The sequence below is a fragment of the Plectrocnemia conspersa genome, unplaced genomic scaffold, assembly GCF_051122295.1.
Source record: "Plectrocnemia conspersa isolate PC_06_02 unplaced genomic scaffold, ASM5112229v1 ptg000006l, whole genome shotgun sequence".
In the NCBI taxonomy this organism is placed as follows: domain Eukaryota; kingdom Metazoa; phylum Arthropoda; class Insecta; order Trichoptera; family Polycentropodidae; genus Plectrocnemia; species Plectrocnemia conspersa.
The window spans coordinates 6,105,765-6,124,930 of NW_028277170.1; the positions used below are offsets into that span (position 1 = coordinate 6,105,765).

At 28.2% G+C, this 19,166-nt stretch overlaps 1 protein-coding gene across 7 annotated transcripts; it reads left to right on the forward strand.

The window, feature by feature from the left end:
- The first annotated feature begins 1,295 nt into the window (after positions 1-1,295).
- Positions 1,296-18,740, forward strand: LOC148234103 (uncharacterized). Of its 7 annotated transcripts, XM_088187639.1 has the most exons (4): positions 17,032-17,152; positions 17,333-17,436; positions 17,561-18,177; positions 18,370-18,740. In XM_088187639.1, the coding sequence occupies exons 3-4, from the start codon at positions 17,610-17,612 to the stop codon at positions 18,378-18,380; spliced, it is 579 nt and encodes a 192-aa protein (XP_088043765.1). In that variant the 5' UTR covers positions 17,032-17,152; positions 17,333-17,436; positions 17,561-17,609; the 3' UTR covers positions 18,381-18,740. The 7 variants fall into 7 exon arrangements, with proteins under 7 accessions (XP_088043768.1, XP_088043767.1, XP_088043766.1 ...); XM_088187642.1 differs by lacking the exons at positions 17,032-17,152; positions 17,333-17,436 and adding an exon at positions 1,296-1,368; XM_088187641.1 differs by lacking the exons at positions 17,032-17,152; positions 17,333-17,436 and adding an exon at positions 1,306-1,368 and having other exon boundaries at positions 18,373-18,740.
- Positions 18,741-19,166: the final 426 nt, after the last annotated feature.

The window sequence follows — 19,166 nt, forward strand, 5'->3', positions numbered from 1 at the left end:
GCATTCAAACATTTGCCATTTTATTCAAATTGCAAATTTTATCGATCCAGTTAAAACCTCCTAGGCAAAAGTTAACGTCTCAAATAACTTCCGAAATAATGAATTGAGATAATTACTTTCTTAAAACTTTTTATAGAACTGAATCTAATACACAACTTTGCATTAAAACATTTGCTATTTTATACAAATTGCAAATTTTATCGATCCAGTTAAAACCTTCTGGACAGAACTTTCACAGAAAATGTATATTTTCTGTATATATATTTTATGTATGTAAATGTATATCTATTATATTATGTATGTTATATGTATCACTATATAAAAAAATATTTTGAAATGTTTCTAATTGTTTTTTTTTTTAATAATACTTTATAGTGTTAAATTGTTATCGAGCTTTGTTAACTCGCTAAAGTATGCCGACACTCTCGTTTCCCGATAATAACGTTATTGCAGTGCCGTTAGAAACAAAAACATCACACAATCGTATTTTCGTGCGACGTATACGACTTTTTTTTTGTGACTTGGCTCTTGCACGCTCGAATGTGTGTGTAAAATTGAAAACTGTGGTGTTAACTGATCTAAATGTTAATGATTATTATTATATAGGGTATTTTAAATAAATAATTGTGAATTATAAAATAATTTTATTGATTAAATTCACATCACAATCTAAATATTCAGGATCTTTACCTCGTGATATACACTCTTAATACATTCATAAAAGACAAAAAAAACTCTTTATAAAAGATATTTCATGTAAATTAAGACACAGAACGTATTTGTATAAAAATTACGTGATCAAATACTATTCACGTGTAATTCTCAACGTTTCTTTAACCTGTACAGTGGGAGAGGTTTCAGATGTAGTTCAAGGGCAATAAATGGGAGTATACCGTTAACCAATGCACTTGTACATCATCGCTCTATAGGCGCGGAAGTAAAAATGTTGATTTGGAGTATTAAAATAAAAATCTTAAACGCGTATAAGTGATACTGCTTCTAACAAGTACAGTGTAAATCAAGAGATAAATGTATGCATATGTACTGTAGCACAAAATAAAATAAAAATAATTATACATTTATTATAAGAACAACAAAAACCTTTTAACTCTAAAATAGGCACTTATAATTTTATATTACACGTACATAAGTCTTTAACATGTTATAATGTTGATCCATAATAAAATTCATAATAGTAAGGTGACCAACCGTCCTTTTTTTCGAAATTTAAAGATTAATATGTAAATCTCCGTATTTGTGTGTGCTAGGTGTGCGCGAGAGCAGTCTGCATCCCCCTTCCCGAATTTAGTACTGCGTTTGAGAGCGTAGTGACTGTACGTGGCTGTCCCGAATCGCGCAGTAGACACGGTATTATTTTTCCTCAATCAATATGCACTCGGTCTTGCTTAGTTGTATATTTTATTTTTAATTTTTATTTAAGGGATTGAAAACTCAAAAATGAGAAAATACGTTTTCAACGGTTAATTGAAAAGGAATTTCCATTCCTCATATCATTGAAAGATCAAATTGTTTTCTGCAATATTTGCAGGGGATAATTTAATATTGCAGTTGGTGGTAGAGAAGCTGTAACGAAACACTTGACTACCAATAAACATAAGCAATCATAAAATATATAAGCTTCCAGTCTTAAAGTAACAAGTTTTTTAAAACTTTTAATTATTCTGAAGGTGAAAAACAGTTAGCTGCAATGGAGGGAATATTTGCTTTTTATATCATATTTGACGATCAAAGTTTTTGTAGTATGGATTGTACAACCAAGTTATTAAAAAAATTCACAATGCCAAATTTTCATGCGCCAGGAAAAAATGCAAGATTATTATTAAATCAGTATTAAAAAAATGATATAATATAACGATTTTATATGATGCGTCAAATCATTGTTACCAGGGGTATTCAAGTAAAACTTCAGAAAATTTCTTCAAACTTCTGAAACCTATACAAAGTAATAAACGAAAACAATTTGAAATTCAAAGTGGTTTATATTTTTTCACGGCGTCATGTACCATGCCAATTTATGTAGAAGTAGAATTGTATTTTAGTCATTTTACTGTTTGTGTAGCTACTTTAAGATAATTTGGTGTAGAAACGCATGTTGTAGGTGTTCTACAATTATATGAAGCTCTTAGTCAATTTTTAAGACAAATGTCCTAAAATCCTGGAATATTATAGTGTATTGCAATGAATCAAATGTATTTTTTATTTATGATTTTTTTCTTCAATTTATTTGTGTCTTCCTTTTCATTGTAAGAAAGTTGCTCACTTACTAATACCTAAAACTAATAGTTAAAACCTATACAATTTTTTTTTTAAATCTATGGATAAAAATAATATCTTTCTGTATACAGATTAATGTTATTAAGTATAAGGCATTTATGGAATCAAGAATTTTACTTTTATTCCCACCTGTAGTTTTTTGCCTAGTACATGCTTCTGAGCTTAACATTTAGGTAGATTGATATATATTATTTTATGTGTGTGTGTATGTTATAGTTATAAGATAATACTTTAATGTGCAAGACGCATTTGCGTTAAGATGTTAGGCAATGTCCGTGTATTTACAATAAATAAAAATAAAAACAGTAGTTCATCTTCAAATAACGAATTGTGATTTAGGAAATATTGTGAGGTACTACAATAGTTAAACTTATTTATTTATACGTGACAGAAGAGAACGTGGTAGTGATTTTCAAAGACGTTCCGGGACCCAAAACAGGAATTTCTTGACATTTTAGTGACTGTTCTGACAGAAATCAGTGAATCGTATCCTGAAAGAAAAATAACCAAACATCTTATAATAAATTGCATTGATCAAATGACTCGATGTTTTTTTTTTTTGTGCATATTTATGTTCATGTAGTGCAATGAACGTCACAGCTTCCAAATTGTACACCAATATATTCGCGCGTGCTAGAGCCCAGTCACAAGAATACAGTTGTATACATTGCACGAAAATATGATTGTGTGTTTTTGTTTCTACCTGCGCTGCAATAAAGGTTATTATCGGGAAAATACAGCGTATCGGCATAGTTTGGAGAGTTTAAAAGAGATCGTAAACTTTTACACGTATGATATATTATTTAAAAAATGCAATTAAAAGCATTTTAAAAATTATTAAAATATTTTTTTTATATAGTGAAATAAATTATATATATAATAGATATAAATTTACATACATAGAAAATTTACATATTGTAAAATACAATTAATAACATTTAAAAAAAAAATTTAAATAAAATCACTGTTTAGTTGAAAGTCAGTTTTCTTTGGTTTTGTTCCAAGAATACTATCACTTTCTAATGAGTAGAAGAAGATTGGTAGTTCATTTTTAACTTTTATAAAGTCACTATGAAAAATTGTTAGGACCGAATCCAAAACCAGTTTTCTGGTAACAGATACGTCCAAAATTCGTACTGTAATGATTTTGTAAATGCGTTGTCTACCTATACAGACGAATGCGAGAGAGAAGCGATACATGCGCGTAAGAATATTCGTTGTCTCGCTTGTTCATTTTGCACAAAATAAAATATATATTATATCACAGTAAATGGTTGTCAACTACTACAATATGATTATGTGAGTAAATCGTATGTGTGTTTTTGGATGAAATGTGGATTGCGTAATGACCACTGATGTAGTATTAATCTCATTTAATCTCACACCATTAAATTTCTCAGATTGCTTTTGTGAATTTTCTGTGCTGTATTTCACCATACGGTTTCTTTGAATTGCATAAGAAGGGGGAATGTTAAATTAGCTAAAAAATTTCATATGGTAGAAACATTGATATTTTGATATTAAATAGTCTTTTATTATTTTTTTTAATATACGCGTTTATTAAAACAATATGTAGAGTTCATATTTATATATAAAAAATATTAAATATAGAGAGATTCATTCATTAAAATGTAAATATAACAAACATTCGTAAAAACACAAGAAATTCTAAATTTAAAAATAATAAGCGATTTCGAAAAATACTTTAGAGGGTTAATATTAAACTGTAAGTAAGCGTAAATATATAAAAAGTAGAAGTTAATTGGGTGATATATAGATTAGTTATATATAATATATGGCATCGGCGGACGAGGCGCCGCCAGTCGTAGTCTTCCCGTCGAGATCCGTTAAAGAATATGTTACCTCCCGCCTTACAAGAGTATCGCCCAGTTTTTGCCACAGGGAATAAACAACTTTAAGATAACATTATTTTTATGACACTTGAATTTTTATATTTTTTATCATGAAAGTTGTACATATACATACATATTTAAAGATGAAATTAAAATTGAAATAAAATTTAATTCAATCGTAATATATATGAATTAAGATACAATTTTAAATCAATAACTTTATTAGCACTATTGAAACAATATGTGGCTTTTATATTTGTTCTACAAGAAAAAAACTGATGTATTATAGGTACTTACTCCTTCGTGTATGAATATAGACTGAGCTCAAACAACACCTGATCCGATATTATAAAATTGTTTCTCAGTTAGTAAATGATAATTACTTATTATATTTAAAATTAAATTACTGTTTACTGGTTAACCAGTTAAATTTTATTGTGCATTTACGTTATTTATTTTTATTTACGTTATTTACTGAAAAAATTTGACTAAATGAAAATTATATGTTGCAAGATCCCAATAAATTTTGTGTCAATGGTCCCTGAAATTGTTTCATTCAAACAATATAGCCGTAATATGTTGAACTTTCATATCGTACAGGAATTTATAAATTAGTGTTTTTTTACTACGTACACAAATTGAACTTTAAATAAAATAATCTTTATGACAGTTCCATAAACCAATTTCAATAACTGTGATTTTTTAAAATCAAATTGATGTCAAGAATAATTTTAATTCAATTAGTTCAACTTTCAATATATTTAATTAATATCCAGATATTATTTTTATTATTATTTGATGATTTAGTGTAGCTATTTTCATTGTTACTAAGAGCAAAATGAAAATAAAGAACTCAGCTGTTAGGATCGATCTAATCCTACATATATTTTGCTTAAAGACACATTATGCGTGGTTAATATGTATTAATAGATCAAGGTGAAAATAATAACAATGTTATGATAAAATCCAAATATATGGAAAAAATAAAATAAAAATGATCCATAAGAGGAGGGCCGTAAAAATGATAAAACTTTTTTAGGGCATATCTGTCTGATTTATATAAAGAAAAAAATAATGACGAGATTTTTATTGATAGAGAAATTGAAGAGCCTTTGAGGATCTGTTTTCTAATATTGACTTAATTACATGTTAATTAATTGCTAAGGAAGTGGAACTAATGCGATGACTTTATTTTATACATACGCCTACATATAGAATTTTTATATTGCTATTTGTTAATTGAACATAACCAGACATTGTCGTCATGTTTTAAATTCAAATATAATGTTTGATAATACATATATATTAATTAATATTATATTCAGCAGTTATTGCCAGAGGAATTATAATAATAATAATAAGCATATTAATTGGGATCTGATCTCAAAATAGAGCACTTCAATACTAATTGTAATATTTGTTAGGTTGCTAATAATGTTAATTCGAATAAAGTCTTTTATGAAATACTTTCCAAAAGCCATAAATTTAATTAAACAGAATTAACGTGTTTTTTAAAGCATGATAGAACCTATTTCAAACTTAATATATGTAAAATAATTATGATATTAAAAAGGGTCTTATAAATTATGCTTAAAACATAAATATATAATATAAAGTATCTTTACAAATATAATTTCTATATTGTGTAGCTTTGAAATAGTTAATATAACGAAATACAAAAGTAAATTGATCATATTTTTTTTAATAACTCCACTGATTGTATTGATAGATTCAAAACTTTGTATCATTACTTAAGAAGGTCTTATAATACATACATTTTATTTAAATCATAAGAGCAGTTGCTCAAAAATCACAATTGTTTGGCTGAAATAATGCTCAGATGGTAAAAATTTTCATCATTAATTCCGATCTCCATTACAAAATATAATTAAAAAAAACTATTATTTTTTTAATATGGGATTCATACCCAGATTTTTCATACCACTTTAATGATTAAAATTGTGGTATTTTAATATGATATATTAAAATGAATAAAAAAATGTTTTTATAAAATATTCCCCTTCTTTAGGTGGAACTAGCGCGAATTCTACCTTATTATATAACATACTTTTATAAAAATAACATGTTAATGGTTAATGTTTGTATAATTTGTTTAAAAAAGAAACTGTTAGACATGACTGTACATTTAAAACCCTTTCAATCACCCCAATAATAAACAGACAGGCTTGGGGATAAATCCGACCCCTCCCCTCCGGTGTAAAATCACAGGAAGGTGATCCAAGGTCAGAGACTGGTTTGAAATTATAGTGTATTTATCACTCCTGTTAAATTCAAATAATGTGACAGAAAATATATATTACGTAGAAAGCATAAATTTTATTTTATGTAAATAAAAAAAAATTAACACTTTTATATTCAGAAATTTTTCTAATTTTGCGGTCTTTGTATGACATATTTTTTTTATTTATTAAATAATATTTTGTTTGCAAAAAACTATCTTAACTACATATGATTCAGATAAAAACATTTCACTCAGACTTCATTACAAGTAGCTATAAATGATTAGTTGTTAACCAAGGATATGAACAAAATCATTGGAACAGTTTTCTTGGATTTCAATAGTATATATTTCAGTCAATAAAAGATAAAGTTATACATAGATTTATTACTAGGAATAGAGACAATTTAAGATCAGTTAAGTAGAGTACGGCCAGGGGAATAATGAATTTGTATATTCATATTTTTAGGACAATCCGCAAAAAAAAGCGGCGGTTTCCTCAACATTATATTATTGTAGTATTTTTTATTTTTTCTTAATATTTATATTATGTTTTGATTAGATTTGTTTAGTATATAAACAATAAGCTATACTAGCTAAATAAATTAATAAAATAAATAATATGCGCAACAGTTGTCATGTACTCGGTGGTTTGAAGTCTTAAGGTTACGTTTGTTATGTATTGGTATATATATTGCAGTGGTCGGAAAACTAAGGCCCGTGAGACAAATCTTTCCCGCTGCCTATTTTAATCCGGCGAGATGGGAAATTTTATATTTTCAAACTCTATAAAATTGCAAGGTTTGCGCTATTTTTTTTGTTTGTACGGTCACCCGTCGAGTTGAGCAATTGCGTGATATGGCCGTATGTGGTGCTCCTATTGCTTCGCATTCTGCTGTGACGTTATGCAGTTATAATTCGGCATCATCTTTCATTTCAAAGCATTTTTTTCGCAAAAATAAAAATTTAAAATAAGATTAAAACAAAGCTAATTTACGCGTAGCTCATTTATTGATTCATAAAGCAAGCAATTTACCAATGGTAAATTAATTAAGTCATGCTTGCTTGCTACAGGAAAATAAATTACAATCTATTACTCTTTCGGCGAGAACGGTTGCTAGAAGGATTGAGCACATTGTAAGAAACATCAATAGCCAATTAAATAGCGAAGCAAATGATTTAAAAATTTTTTAGGCGTCACCCAGTGGTTCTTATACTTTTTCGACTCTCAGTACTGAATGTAAATAAAGGGCTTAGTAAAATTTTAAAGGCTTTTGCAGTTACTTATTTGCACCACATTGAATTAAGGAAAGGAACATATTTTTAATGAAATTCAAAAAACATTCACAATGTACAATTTGAAGTGAATTCGATTAAAATGTGTGCAGAACAGGTTATTATAAAACTTGTGAAAATGTAAAGTATGCAAAGCTTTTAATTATTTGTTGTATTATTCACTTAAATGTACTTTTAGGATATGTCTCAATATATCATATGTTAATGAACCAGTTGTGTCAGCTGTGAACTAAACTGTCGTCAATTTTATGACTTTTTAATTAGAAACGAAAGTCGAATATTCTGACTTGCTCTACTATACAGCAGTTCGATGGCTCTGTCTTGTTTTATTGAGATTTTTCCCCTCAGAAAAATGATTAAATTGTTAACTACGGTTGTTGAGTATTAAGTAACTCAAAATTTGCTTTTCCGATTTTTTTTTTCTAAAATCAATTATACATTTCTAAGTCATAGATATTGATTTAACTTATATATCATTTATTTATTGTAGTTTCTGTAATGAGCATTGGCAGTTTTAAATACATTTATAATATGCATTTACTATCTAGTTTGTTTGGTACAGATAAAATAAGAACCATTTCCATGGTTTTCTTCTGAAAGTGCACATTCTTTGATATTATTTTTAATATAAGATATGTAATTAAATTTAATTTGTCGATTTTTGTTATTACGTTTTACAAAAGTATATTTGTATTTTTAATTCTAACTGGTAGGATCATACGATTAAAAATTTCACATTTGAATCGAATAAATATATGAAACATGGATCAGATTCTGATATATGGTTCAGAGAGCTAAATCCTTACCGGGGTCGACGAGCTATTAATCGACACCTTCGGGAGGAATATACTCCGCAGAATATTCAGCAATATAACGAGCGGCATATATATAGCCTCTTCCAGGAAAAGAGTGACCTCCACCTTCGTTAGACTTCAACGATCAGTTCACGTTACTTAAGCGGAACCCACCCAACCACCAAGGCAACTGTTTGATAATAAACACGAAGGCCAACGATCCCGCGCAGCTGGGATCATCAACTAGAGAAGCATGACGCAGGATTGAAGCGATGCTGAAAAGTTCTTATGAAAGACGAAGAATCATTCTAGGTTCTTAAGCCAACGATGATAACAATAATTATAAAAAAGGTTACTTCATTAGTCAATAGGCTTCTTCCAGTTTTTTAATAACTTTTTGCGAAACTGTTTCTCAGCTGCTTGATTGTGGAAATGCCTCACTAGTCTGTAAATGTTTTTTGTGTTGTTTCTATTCTGTGCAAGGCGCATTTAAACAGTATTTATATATAAGTGTTAGAGATTACAAAAATATATTTGCTCAGTAATATAATAAGCCTATATTAGTGTTTGTTAAAATCTTGATCAAATTTTTACCCGATTTTACGATACAGTGGTATCACGTTTGAGGATGATACAGCTATGTTTTCAACTAAGAAAAACAATATACCTAATAATCTATTAAAAACTCTATGGAGTTAGAATTCGATCAAGTCTGTCCTTTGGTGTCAGAAAGTGCCATTCTGTGTCAGTTTGCCCTTTCACTACTAGATTATTCTTACGATCTCTTTTTTATATTGTCAAAGGTACTGTATGTTAATTGAAAAAACCTTAAAGCGTACGCGTGTTTTATGGTTCGCCATCGCTGGCCCAGACATATTGTGCAATGCAGACAACCTAGCGATATCAGATCGATGAAGTGAATACAACTACGCATGTATATGAGATAAAATACCAAACTGGACCAATACTGAAAACATTAACTCTGCCATTATATAGAGGGTGTTTCGGGAGTTTAAAATGCGAAAACCAATCACAATATCAACGGTTGTATTTTAAATGCAATCTGAATCCGTAGGTTATTGTCCTGTTAACATCAATACGGTGTTGCCATTTAGGATATTTATTAACGAAAGTGCATATTTATTATATATGATACATGGAAGTTAAATTTTTTGTAGGATTTAGATTTCATATATTTTTTTCATTTTTACTAATCTATGAAAAATAAATAAAATCATGTTATTGTTCTGAGACAACCTTATTTATTGGTTAATTTTATATTATGATATTATACATATAGTACGTCTCAATGAATTGTACTATATGTATAGTATACATGTTGAGAAAACACAAATAGATTTTGCGACATCCGCCATCGGTTCTTTCGTCTGCAAGGGTGTCTTATATTTTATTGTTCATTTCCGCATTATATATATTTTGTCTGGCCATGCATACATGTGTTTTTATTACATTTAGTAATTTGACTGAATGATTTTCGAATTGAATTTGTATTTGAATCGCTTTCTTCATACGGGAAATGTTTCAAAATATCATAAGTTATAATTTCTAGTCAGATTTAAAATATATATCTCTTTTATAAATAAATTCATTATATCAGGTATAGTTTTCAGCCAACGTAACGATTTATCAATTCATAAATTATTTTACACATAAAAAAATTCGAGTTCATCTTTCAACATTCTTCTATCTATAATTGAATTGAAGAATTAACGCATATCATCATAAAAGGGGTAGTTCGGTGTTTAAAAAGAAACGCAGTTGGAAGACCACTTAAAAATTTATTATTAATTGCCTTCAGAGTAGACAATGCGCGTAGCCTTAAAAGCGGAGTACCATACACAGTTCATTAAATTTGGGCTTGGATTCCAGATATTTAACGTTACTGCCCTGTTTATTTTGGAGCGGCGGTGGCGAAGTTTGTCTACGTTTCGTTAATACAATTGTTTCTGTTTTATATAAATTTTCCACCTCGCGAAATATTTATTTATGATTTCAAAAGATTTTTGTAATTCATTCGCAATTGGTTCAAAACCATAAGAACTTGTTAAGGTAGCTGTATCGTTAGCGCACATAAATTAACGCGTATTTTCTATTTTTGGAATATCGTTTGTATACAATATAAAAAGAAACGGCCTGAGCAAACTTCCCTGGGGAATTTCGGCTGAAATTTTACACGGTGTAGAGTGTTCATCATTAAGGGAAACAACATAGCATCTACTTCTCAAATATGAGCATATTAAGCGTAGTGAATAGTCAAGGGTTTTGTATTTGTATAGTTTATGAGTTAAGCCGTCATACCATGCCGTGTCGAAAGATTTTCTTATATCTAACATTAAAAGGCTCGTATTAATTTTAATTATATTATAATTAGCACACATGCTCCATCAAACTTTTAATTTGTTGTGTTGGCAGGTAATTTTCATGAAAGCTGAATTATTCGTTATTAAGTTAATAGTGGAATATTTTTTAATATTTAACTAAATAACGGTAATAGGGCGATAACTAACAAAATTTTAAGAGAATTGCTACTTTATATATGCATGTGAAATGTGAAATAAGACTATTTTGCTTAATAATCATGGCAAGCAAACTCACAATATAATGTCTTACAAATGTACGAGAGAGCAAAGTTTACATTAATATTACTTGTCCCCGGTCCCTAGCTGAAAAAATAGATTAGATAAATATATAGATAAAAAAAATTGTAGCTCCGTTGAAAAAAATATAAGAGAAAAAGCTAATAATAATGCAAATTAATATAATTAAACAAATAATACTATAACAGATATTTATATACTTTAATTTGCCTGATTCTGGCCCATTCGCACGTTTAAATTTGTATTGGTCGAATCGACGATCGATAAGCAATTAGGTGATTTCAGTATGGAAATTGTACGAACGTTTTTATCTCGACTTAGGTCGTTTTGATGTCGCCAACTATGGTATTACCTACGCATATTTTCAGGGGATGGCTAATGAATAATAAATTAAATTTAAATTTATTAATAAATTAAATTGTTTTTTCTACAAGTTAAATTATATTTAGATAAAAAAATATTTGAGATATTAAAGGTTTGCGTTTAATTCAACTTAAAAATATTGGCGAACGTTAATCAGTCAGGTAATGTTTTTAAAAAAATGAGCTTGTTAAATTTTATTATGCAGTAATAATTTATAAGAATGGGGAAAAATAAGCGATTTTTAGCTACACATGAACTTATACCATTTTCAATAATAAAAAAAATTATAAAAATAGCAATTTTAAATTTATTTTTCAATTGAAATGTATTTTTGAAAACATGTAAGTAAATGATAATGTAGTTAATTTATAAATAAATAAGTATGCACAGTTTATTATTTTGCTAAGATAACTAACATTAATAAACATATTCATATTTTAATCTTATTCCTCCTTTACGCTTAACATAGTGAAATAATTATTATGAATAGAGGTATGTAAGGCATCAGTATATAAATCTATTGTTATAGGTCTTAAAATTGCGTACAACGGCAACATAGTAATTTTTCTAAAAATTTAAGGTCTTCCTCGTTTTATAAAAAAATCAAGAACTTTATATTACGCATTTTCTTCCATAGAGATTTTGTAAGAAATATTTTGCGCTTCATCCCTTTTAAACCTCATTTAGCATATATTCAGTTAATATATAATTTCTCCGGTCGTATTATTTTTTATATTAGATATTACCGCTTCTAAGGATTTGGTTAAGACAAAATCTTCTTGCTTTATTTCATACAAAAGGAAGCTATTTTTTCCAGCCGATTCCATATTACAAAATAATAGTCTTTAGCAGTATATTAATGGTCCTTATTCGTTGATGCTGTTCCACAACTCCAAAATCTCTGACGTTTGGAAGAAATGAATGAACCGACAACAGAAATTTATGATCAATAACATTTATGTTATTATCAGGTGATTGAACAATTCTTAACCATATCAATGCAAGCTTTATATTTCGATTTTGCTAGGTTATAAATATAGTCATGAAATGTAATATTTTTAATGTGTTTCAGGTAACAAGTTGCTACTATAATTATTACAAATGGACTTATTGAACTTCCAACAAAAACATTTCTACGATAACATTTAATAGCTTAACTTATTTTGATTAATTTATAAGAAAATTTTGTACCATTGACTGTGTAATCAGCAATTCTAAACAAAAAAACTACCTTAATATATAAAATATTTTCAAAAAGTGCTATAGTATTTAAAAATATCATAAATTCATTTTTTTAATTTTGCGAAAAATCTTATAATCTCAAAAACACTCATCCATGATGTAATAAGAGCATATTTGCCATTATATAATGAGTCTAAGAATCTTTTTGTACAAATCCGCTCATTCGTACAATCGCTCACTTGCTCATACGCTCATTCGTCACTTTGCGGCTGAGCGGGAGCGTCATCTTCCCGGCTGGCACATTTTGCTCTGTCACGTAAGCGTTTTTATTGCTACTATTATTTGTTTTTAATTTTAATCTCGATTTCTGTTTTACCATTTTCTAAAATCTGTGCTTCGGAAATCGTGTGTAGCTGTAGCGCTCTGACAAGGATCCGTCGCCCGGTGCAGGTCAATATTTCACCTTCCCCTTCCTCCAATTAGTGCGGAATATTTCAATAGCGATAACAACGTGTATCCGCCCAGTAAACATATACATATATTGTATATAAATACAACGTTTTAATAATTTGTTTTGAAATTTTGCTCTCAATCGATAACACATACACGACTGATCGCGAGCCGATATTTATAGATGAAATATTTTTTATTTATTACACAAACGCTACAGACACAAAGCAAATATTAAGATTATATATGCCAATTATTTACCATTTATGTATTATATATATGTGTTCGAACTGCGTAGCACGGGGTGAATTTTGCACCCTATTCATACTTTGCGCTTAGCATAACAACTTATTTTCTTAGAGAAAATTATTTGCGGCACTCATGGTTCCATTTCTATGAAATACGGATCATTTATATGCGAATAGCCTTTCACGACTGTAATGATTTTCTCTTTCAATTATAAAATATAAGAGGTTTATGTTATTATTAAGATTACTGTTTCGTGATTTCATGTTTACAAAACCGCTGCGCTTTAATTGTAATTTTTATTGTGTAAATCTATATGCGTAATTGATTAATCTTCCAAATATAATATAATATAATTTACCTGCGTGTTTTATGTGATATCTAAATATTTTATTTTAATGTTGTTAAAAAAAAATTTATGCTGTTTTTGCGAGCTATTGATTATTGATTAGATGTTGCTTCCTTGAATCTTATTGTCGTCTTGTCTCGATATATTCTATTTAAGTACCACGCACATCATATAATCTAACATGAGTTTGGTTTGCTAATATGGAGATTTATTATTAACATTTGCTAATTTGTCGACAGAAAAGCTTTATCCATTTTACGAACAAACCTTATTAATATACTCTTAGTGTGACTTGAATTGACTAGTATATTTATAGCTCGTTGGGGATTATAAATTTAAACCTTAGGGAATACAACAAAGAGGGTTTTAGAATTTTACATATACAATAGTTTTTATTGTTTTTAAATTATATTAATTAAATTAATTTAAATATGATAATATGTTTTGCAACCTAATATAGTTGGTCTTATCCGAATCCTAATTATTCACTATCAAAGATTTCATTATTAATATCATGTTTGATTACTTTGTTTTGTAATATATTTAGCCTGACGGACGGACCGAGAGCTTATGGGTCGATAATTAGAGATCGTAGGGGGAAATGTTCAGAGGGTTGAAAAGTACTACAGGGTTCAAAATCACAAAGAGGCAAGAGACGAGCGTATGATATTAAAAGGGTAATTGATTGCTATGGCAACTATGATGTGCTCCCTCTCAGACGAACGAGAGTCGTGCCTGAATTTTTCTATATACCTTTTTCAATATAGTATTACAAATTTATTGTTAGAGTTTTAGTGTGTAATAGTTAGTGTGTCTACTGTGAATTTTTTTTTTCTAACTTTCTAACTTCCTCTCCAGTCTCAGACGAGTAGCACTTTTTTCGTCACACTTTTTCACTATTTTGAGAATTTATTTTTGTAATCCATATATAAATAATATAAAAGTATTTGATATCCAAATAATAAAAAAAAATTAAACTAAAATACAAATTAAGTATTTCAATATTTATTATTCCAAACTTGTTCCCCCTTTTTTTGCTACATTCAACAATTTGATTAAACTTTTCCTAAAATGATTATAAACATGAACTAATTACTTATTATTATTAAGCTAATATAGCTAATTTGTACACTAAATAAATATTTATAATACATTATATAAACATTAGGAGAAAATAAAAAAACTTAATTTTATAATTTATTTATTAATGCAGGTAGGTGTTTCTTTATTCTATTTAGAAGACCCGCTACAGTTTTATTTTTGGTGATTGTCCTAGGAATATTATTATACAAATTCACACCTCCCTACATAATTTTTTTTTACCTAACTATCCTTAAATTGTCTTTATTTCTAGTATTATATATATATATATATATATATATATATATATATATATATATATATATATATATATATATATATATATATATATATATATATATATATATATACACCTTTCTTATTAAATACTTATTGAAATACTCTGGTAACATATTATTTTCTAACTTATATATAAATACTTAAACGTTCATCTTTAATATTTCTTAAACATTCAACCATTCCAATCTATTAATCGTACTTCTACAATCAATTTTTATTTAAGAAGACTCTCATTGCACTATTTTGTAATTTGTGCAACATCCTTTTATCCAATTTATAAAACATATCTAATATTGTTGCACAATAATTAAAATGGAGCAATATAATACTACTGATATTTTTTGTGTTTATATTTAACATATTTTTCATTCTGGATAATATACCGATTTTTCTACTGATTATTAATAATAATTAGTAAAAAATTCACATTGGTATTACATATCAATAATAATTTATTATTGATATGTAATACAATGCTCCTTAAGATTTTATTTCTTATCTACAAGAAAACTGCTCAAATAATTTTTTTTGTATCCTTCGCTAACAACCAATCATTTATAACTACTTGTAATGCAGCTTTTATCTAAATCCCTTTGTTGTTCACTTAGCATGTTTTGATAAATAATGAAATCCTTTAATTGTTCACCAAATTCACTATTTCTATATTAGGCAGATGTTAATTAGTCTCATTTCCTTAACCTTTTCACTATTTTTTATTTTAGGTATATAAAAATTAGGTAAATATTGTATTTTAAGTCCTAGTACTTCTCAAGTTTCTGTAATTTTAATTATATATAATTCATAAGTAATAGCTCCTTTTTTTAATTTATAAATTATGTTGTGCTAAAGATACTGATTTAAATTCACTAAATTCTACATTAATGTCTCATTATTGTATTGTACTAAATTATTAAACTAATTATTAAAGTCATTTTTTATTTTATCTATCGCCTTTTCAAGTTATTCCTAATGCTTTGACTGCCATATTTCTACATTGTTGGTATGTTTTCCATTTTTAATTTAGCACATTAAACCACGGTTTTGGGTTGAATCTATTTTAAAATTATACTGACTTTTAATTTTAGTATCTACAATATTCTTTAAATATTGTTTCATATCATATTAACATACATGTTATCTGAATACTAATCGCATTTTTATAATTCTAATCTTAATTTGGTAAAAAAAAATATTTACCTTAATTACATTATGTTTTTCTATATAAATTATATGTACAATTAAATGATCAGTATTTATTGAAATTAATTTTATTTTACAATGTTTTCTTTTACTATTTCTAAAAACTAAATCAATTGATGTTTTCGAGTGTTTTATTTTTCCTTGTATTTTCATTAACACATTGTCGTAAAATATATACATATATTTTCCCATTTTAATATTTTTGACGTGTAAAAATATTTATTCCGGTCTCCAATTAAATCAGTATTAAAAATTTGATCAGAACTTTATTCTGAAATATCATTTATGAATTCCATTATTAAGTTTCGATCCCTGTTTGGAGATCTATACGCTAAACAATATAAAAACAAAAATCTTTGCAGTAATGGACCAGCATGTCTTGTATTATAATTTATAGATAACGTTAACATATTTTTTACCTCATTTAATATCTTAATCATTGAACAATCAATTTCAATTTTATTACTTTTTTTGTAGTTATTGCTTTTTAAAATTTATGTTATATGATTGTACAAATATTTCTGTGTTTCCTTTGAAAATTTAAATAATTGATTCTTATTTTCAGTTCCTTTTATTTTATTCTAAAGGCGGAAGACCAGAGGTCTCCATGTACCTCTCTGGTCTACGTCAACCTGCATAGGTTGACCAGGGATCGGGCTAGCCAATAGACGCTCCGCAAAATTTGTTTTTTTTTTCATCGAACGTGAGGTACTTGTCTGTCTCGCGTCGACCTGTACAGGTTGTGACTAGCTCTCAGTTCTGTGCTAGGCGTCGAAGCGAGACATTCAAGTACGCCACGGCACGTTCGCTGAAATAATTCAAATTTTGCGGAACGTCTGTGGGCTTGACAACCAATCTTCGGTCAATCTGCGCAGGTCTATCGTAACGTGTGTGGCCGCTTAAATTAAGGCGTAATTAAGCTCGCTAATGTCTAGCCGCTATCGGCCATTTTTGTTATGTGACAATTATGTTTACATTCTATACTATATATTATGAATATTTATATATTATTTAATATACTATGCTAACATACGTGTACTTATATCTGCCGGTTTTCACCTCCAAAGGGGTTGGTTACCACAATCTAAGCTAATTACACGTCAGACACAAGCACACATTGCGAGCGAAGACGAATAATTATTATTTTTCGTCGATTTTTATTATTTTTATTGTAAGTTTATATACTTTTTTTATTTTGTTATACTTTTCTATATATGGTATTTATAAATGTAAAATATATAAAATAATCAGACGCATCGAACCGATTTCAAATCCGATTTTTTGTGTTGTTCCAGATTGAAATAAACAGTAGCCAAAGTTACGACTTGCGTTGAAGTAAAAGCGATGAATACGATCAACATGGACATTGAGGGGAAAAAAGGAGAGAAGGATCCGGCAGGACAAATATCTGCTGTAAAAGAAGAAGCTGAAGGTATGGCGTCTATCGAAGAAGAAGGAAAGGATATTTCCCCAATGGACTGTGATGAAAAAAAGGAAGATACCGGTCTATCTGTGGTCAAAGGCGAAGAAAAAGATATGGAAGCGAAGGATGCAATGAAAATGGATTGTGATGAAATAGGAGAAGTGAAAGATGCAGCAGAAAAAAAAATCGCTCCAAAAGGAGAAGCCAAAGATACGGCTAATGTCGAAGAAAAAGCAAAACCTTCGACCAAACAAGATGATGCAAAAAAAGTGAAAGAAGAAAAACCAAAGAATGAGATCCCTGAAGAACAAGTAGAGGAGCCGGAAGATGAACGCCCAATTTTAGCGATTTTAAATCTCTATGATGAGGATGATGAAGTTCTGGATGAGGACGACGATGACAACGAGAGTGTGATTTCCATCGATGGGACACTTGAGTTGAACATTGAAAGTCTCATAGTGACTCATTCATGGGACTACGACTCTGACGGTAAATAGTTTAATTTAATTTAAAAACTTATGCCACAAACCTGTGAATTGATACAAAAATGAGCATAAATGTATATCATATACAATAGTATATGATTTTATTATTTATTTATCAAAAAGTTACAGGTTTTTGCCATATAGTTTTATTCACATATATAATTTAATAAAATAATTAATTAATAATGTGTTTCAGTAGATTATTAATTTCGCAACGTCTCGGTCAGAGGAACCTCAAGCGAATAATTATAGGAGTGAAAATCTGACCTTAAAACTTATTCTTCATGAGCTTAATATTCTACATTATTCTATTTACTACTCAAGTATTATAAAAATACATTACATTATAACCTATATTTAAGTCATAAAATACCTAACTTATATAATATTATATAATACACCAGCAGAAGATGCGCTCGAAAGTCTCCAGATTTCAGATGCAAAATATGAACATCTGAAGTCTACGAGTAGCATATGATTACTAATATATATATATATACATATTTTTTGCGAGTTTTACATTAATTAAAAGCATTTATCCAATAAAGGCATTTTAAAATTAACAAATAATCTTTTATTTAAGAAAAAAATACACAACCTAGCAATAGTACACAATGGGCACTAGATATGAAAAAAAATTCAATCAATAAATAAGATATGATGAATTTCACATTTACATTCAGTTTTTTATATAATATATTTCTCTATTTCAACCATACATTTATTTATTTAAAAAAAGAAGTCCAATGCATTACAACGGTGTTAATCTGTAGCAACTGTATAAGTCAAACAAATATAATAAAAACTACAAGTGTTAATTACCAGACAAAGTCTAAAGACATGAAAAAATATTGGAACAAGCATTTTTTTACTAAAAAAGCAATATTACATTTAATTAACCAATAACATACTATAAATAAATAGTATAAAAATATATACATATGCATATATACAAATTCATATACGCAAACATACACATATACACATGATAAA

Coding starts and splice junctions, on each gene's coding strand:
- LOC148234103 (XM_088187642.1), top strand. CDS start 17,610: ATGAATACGATCAACATGGACATTGAGGGGAAAAAAGGAGAGAAGGAT.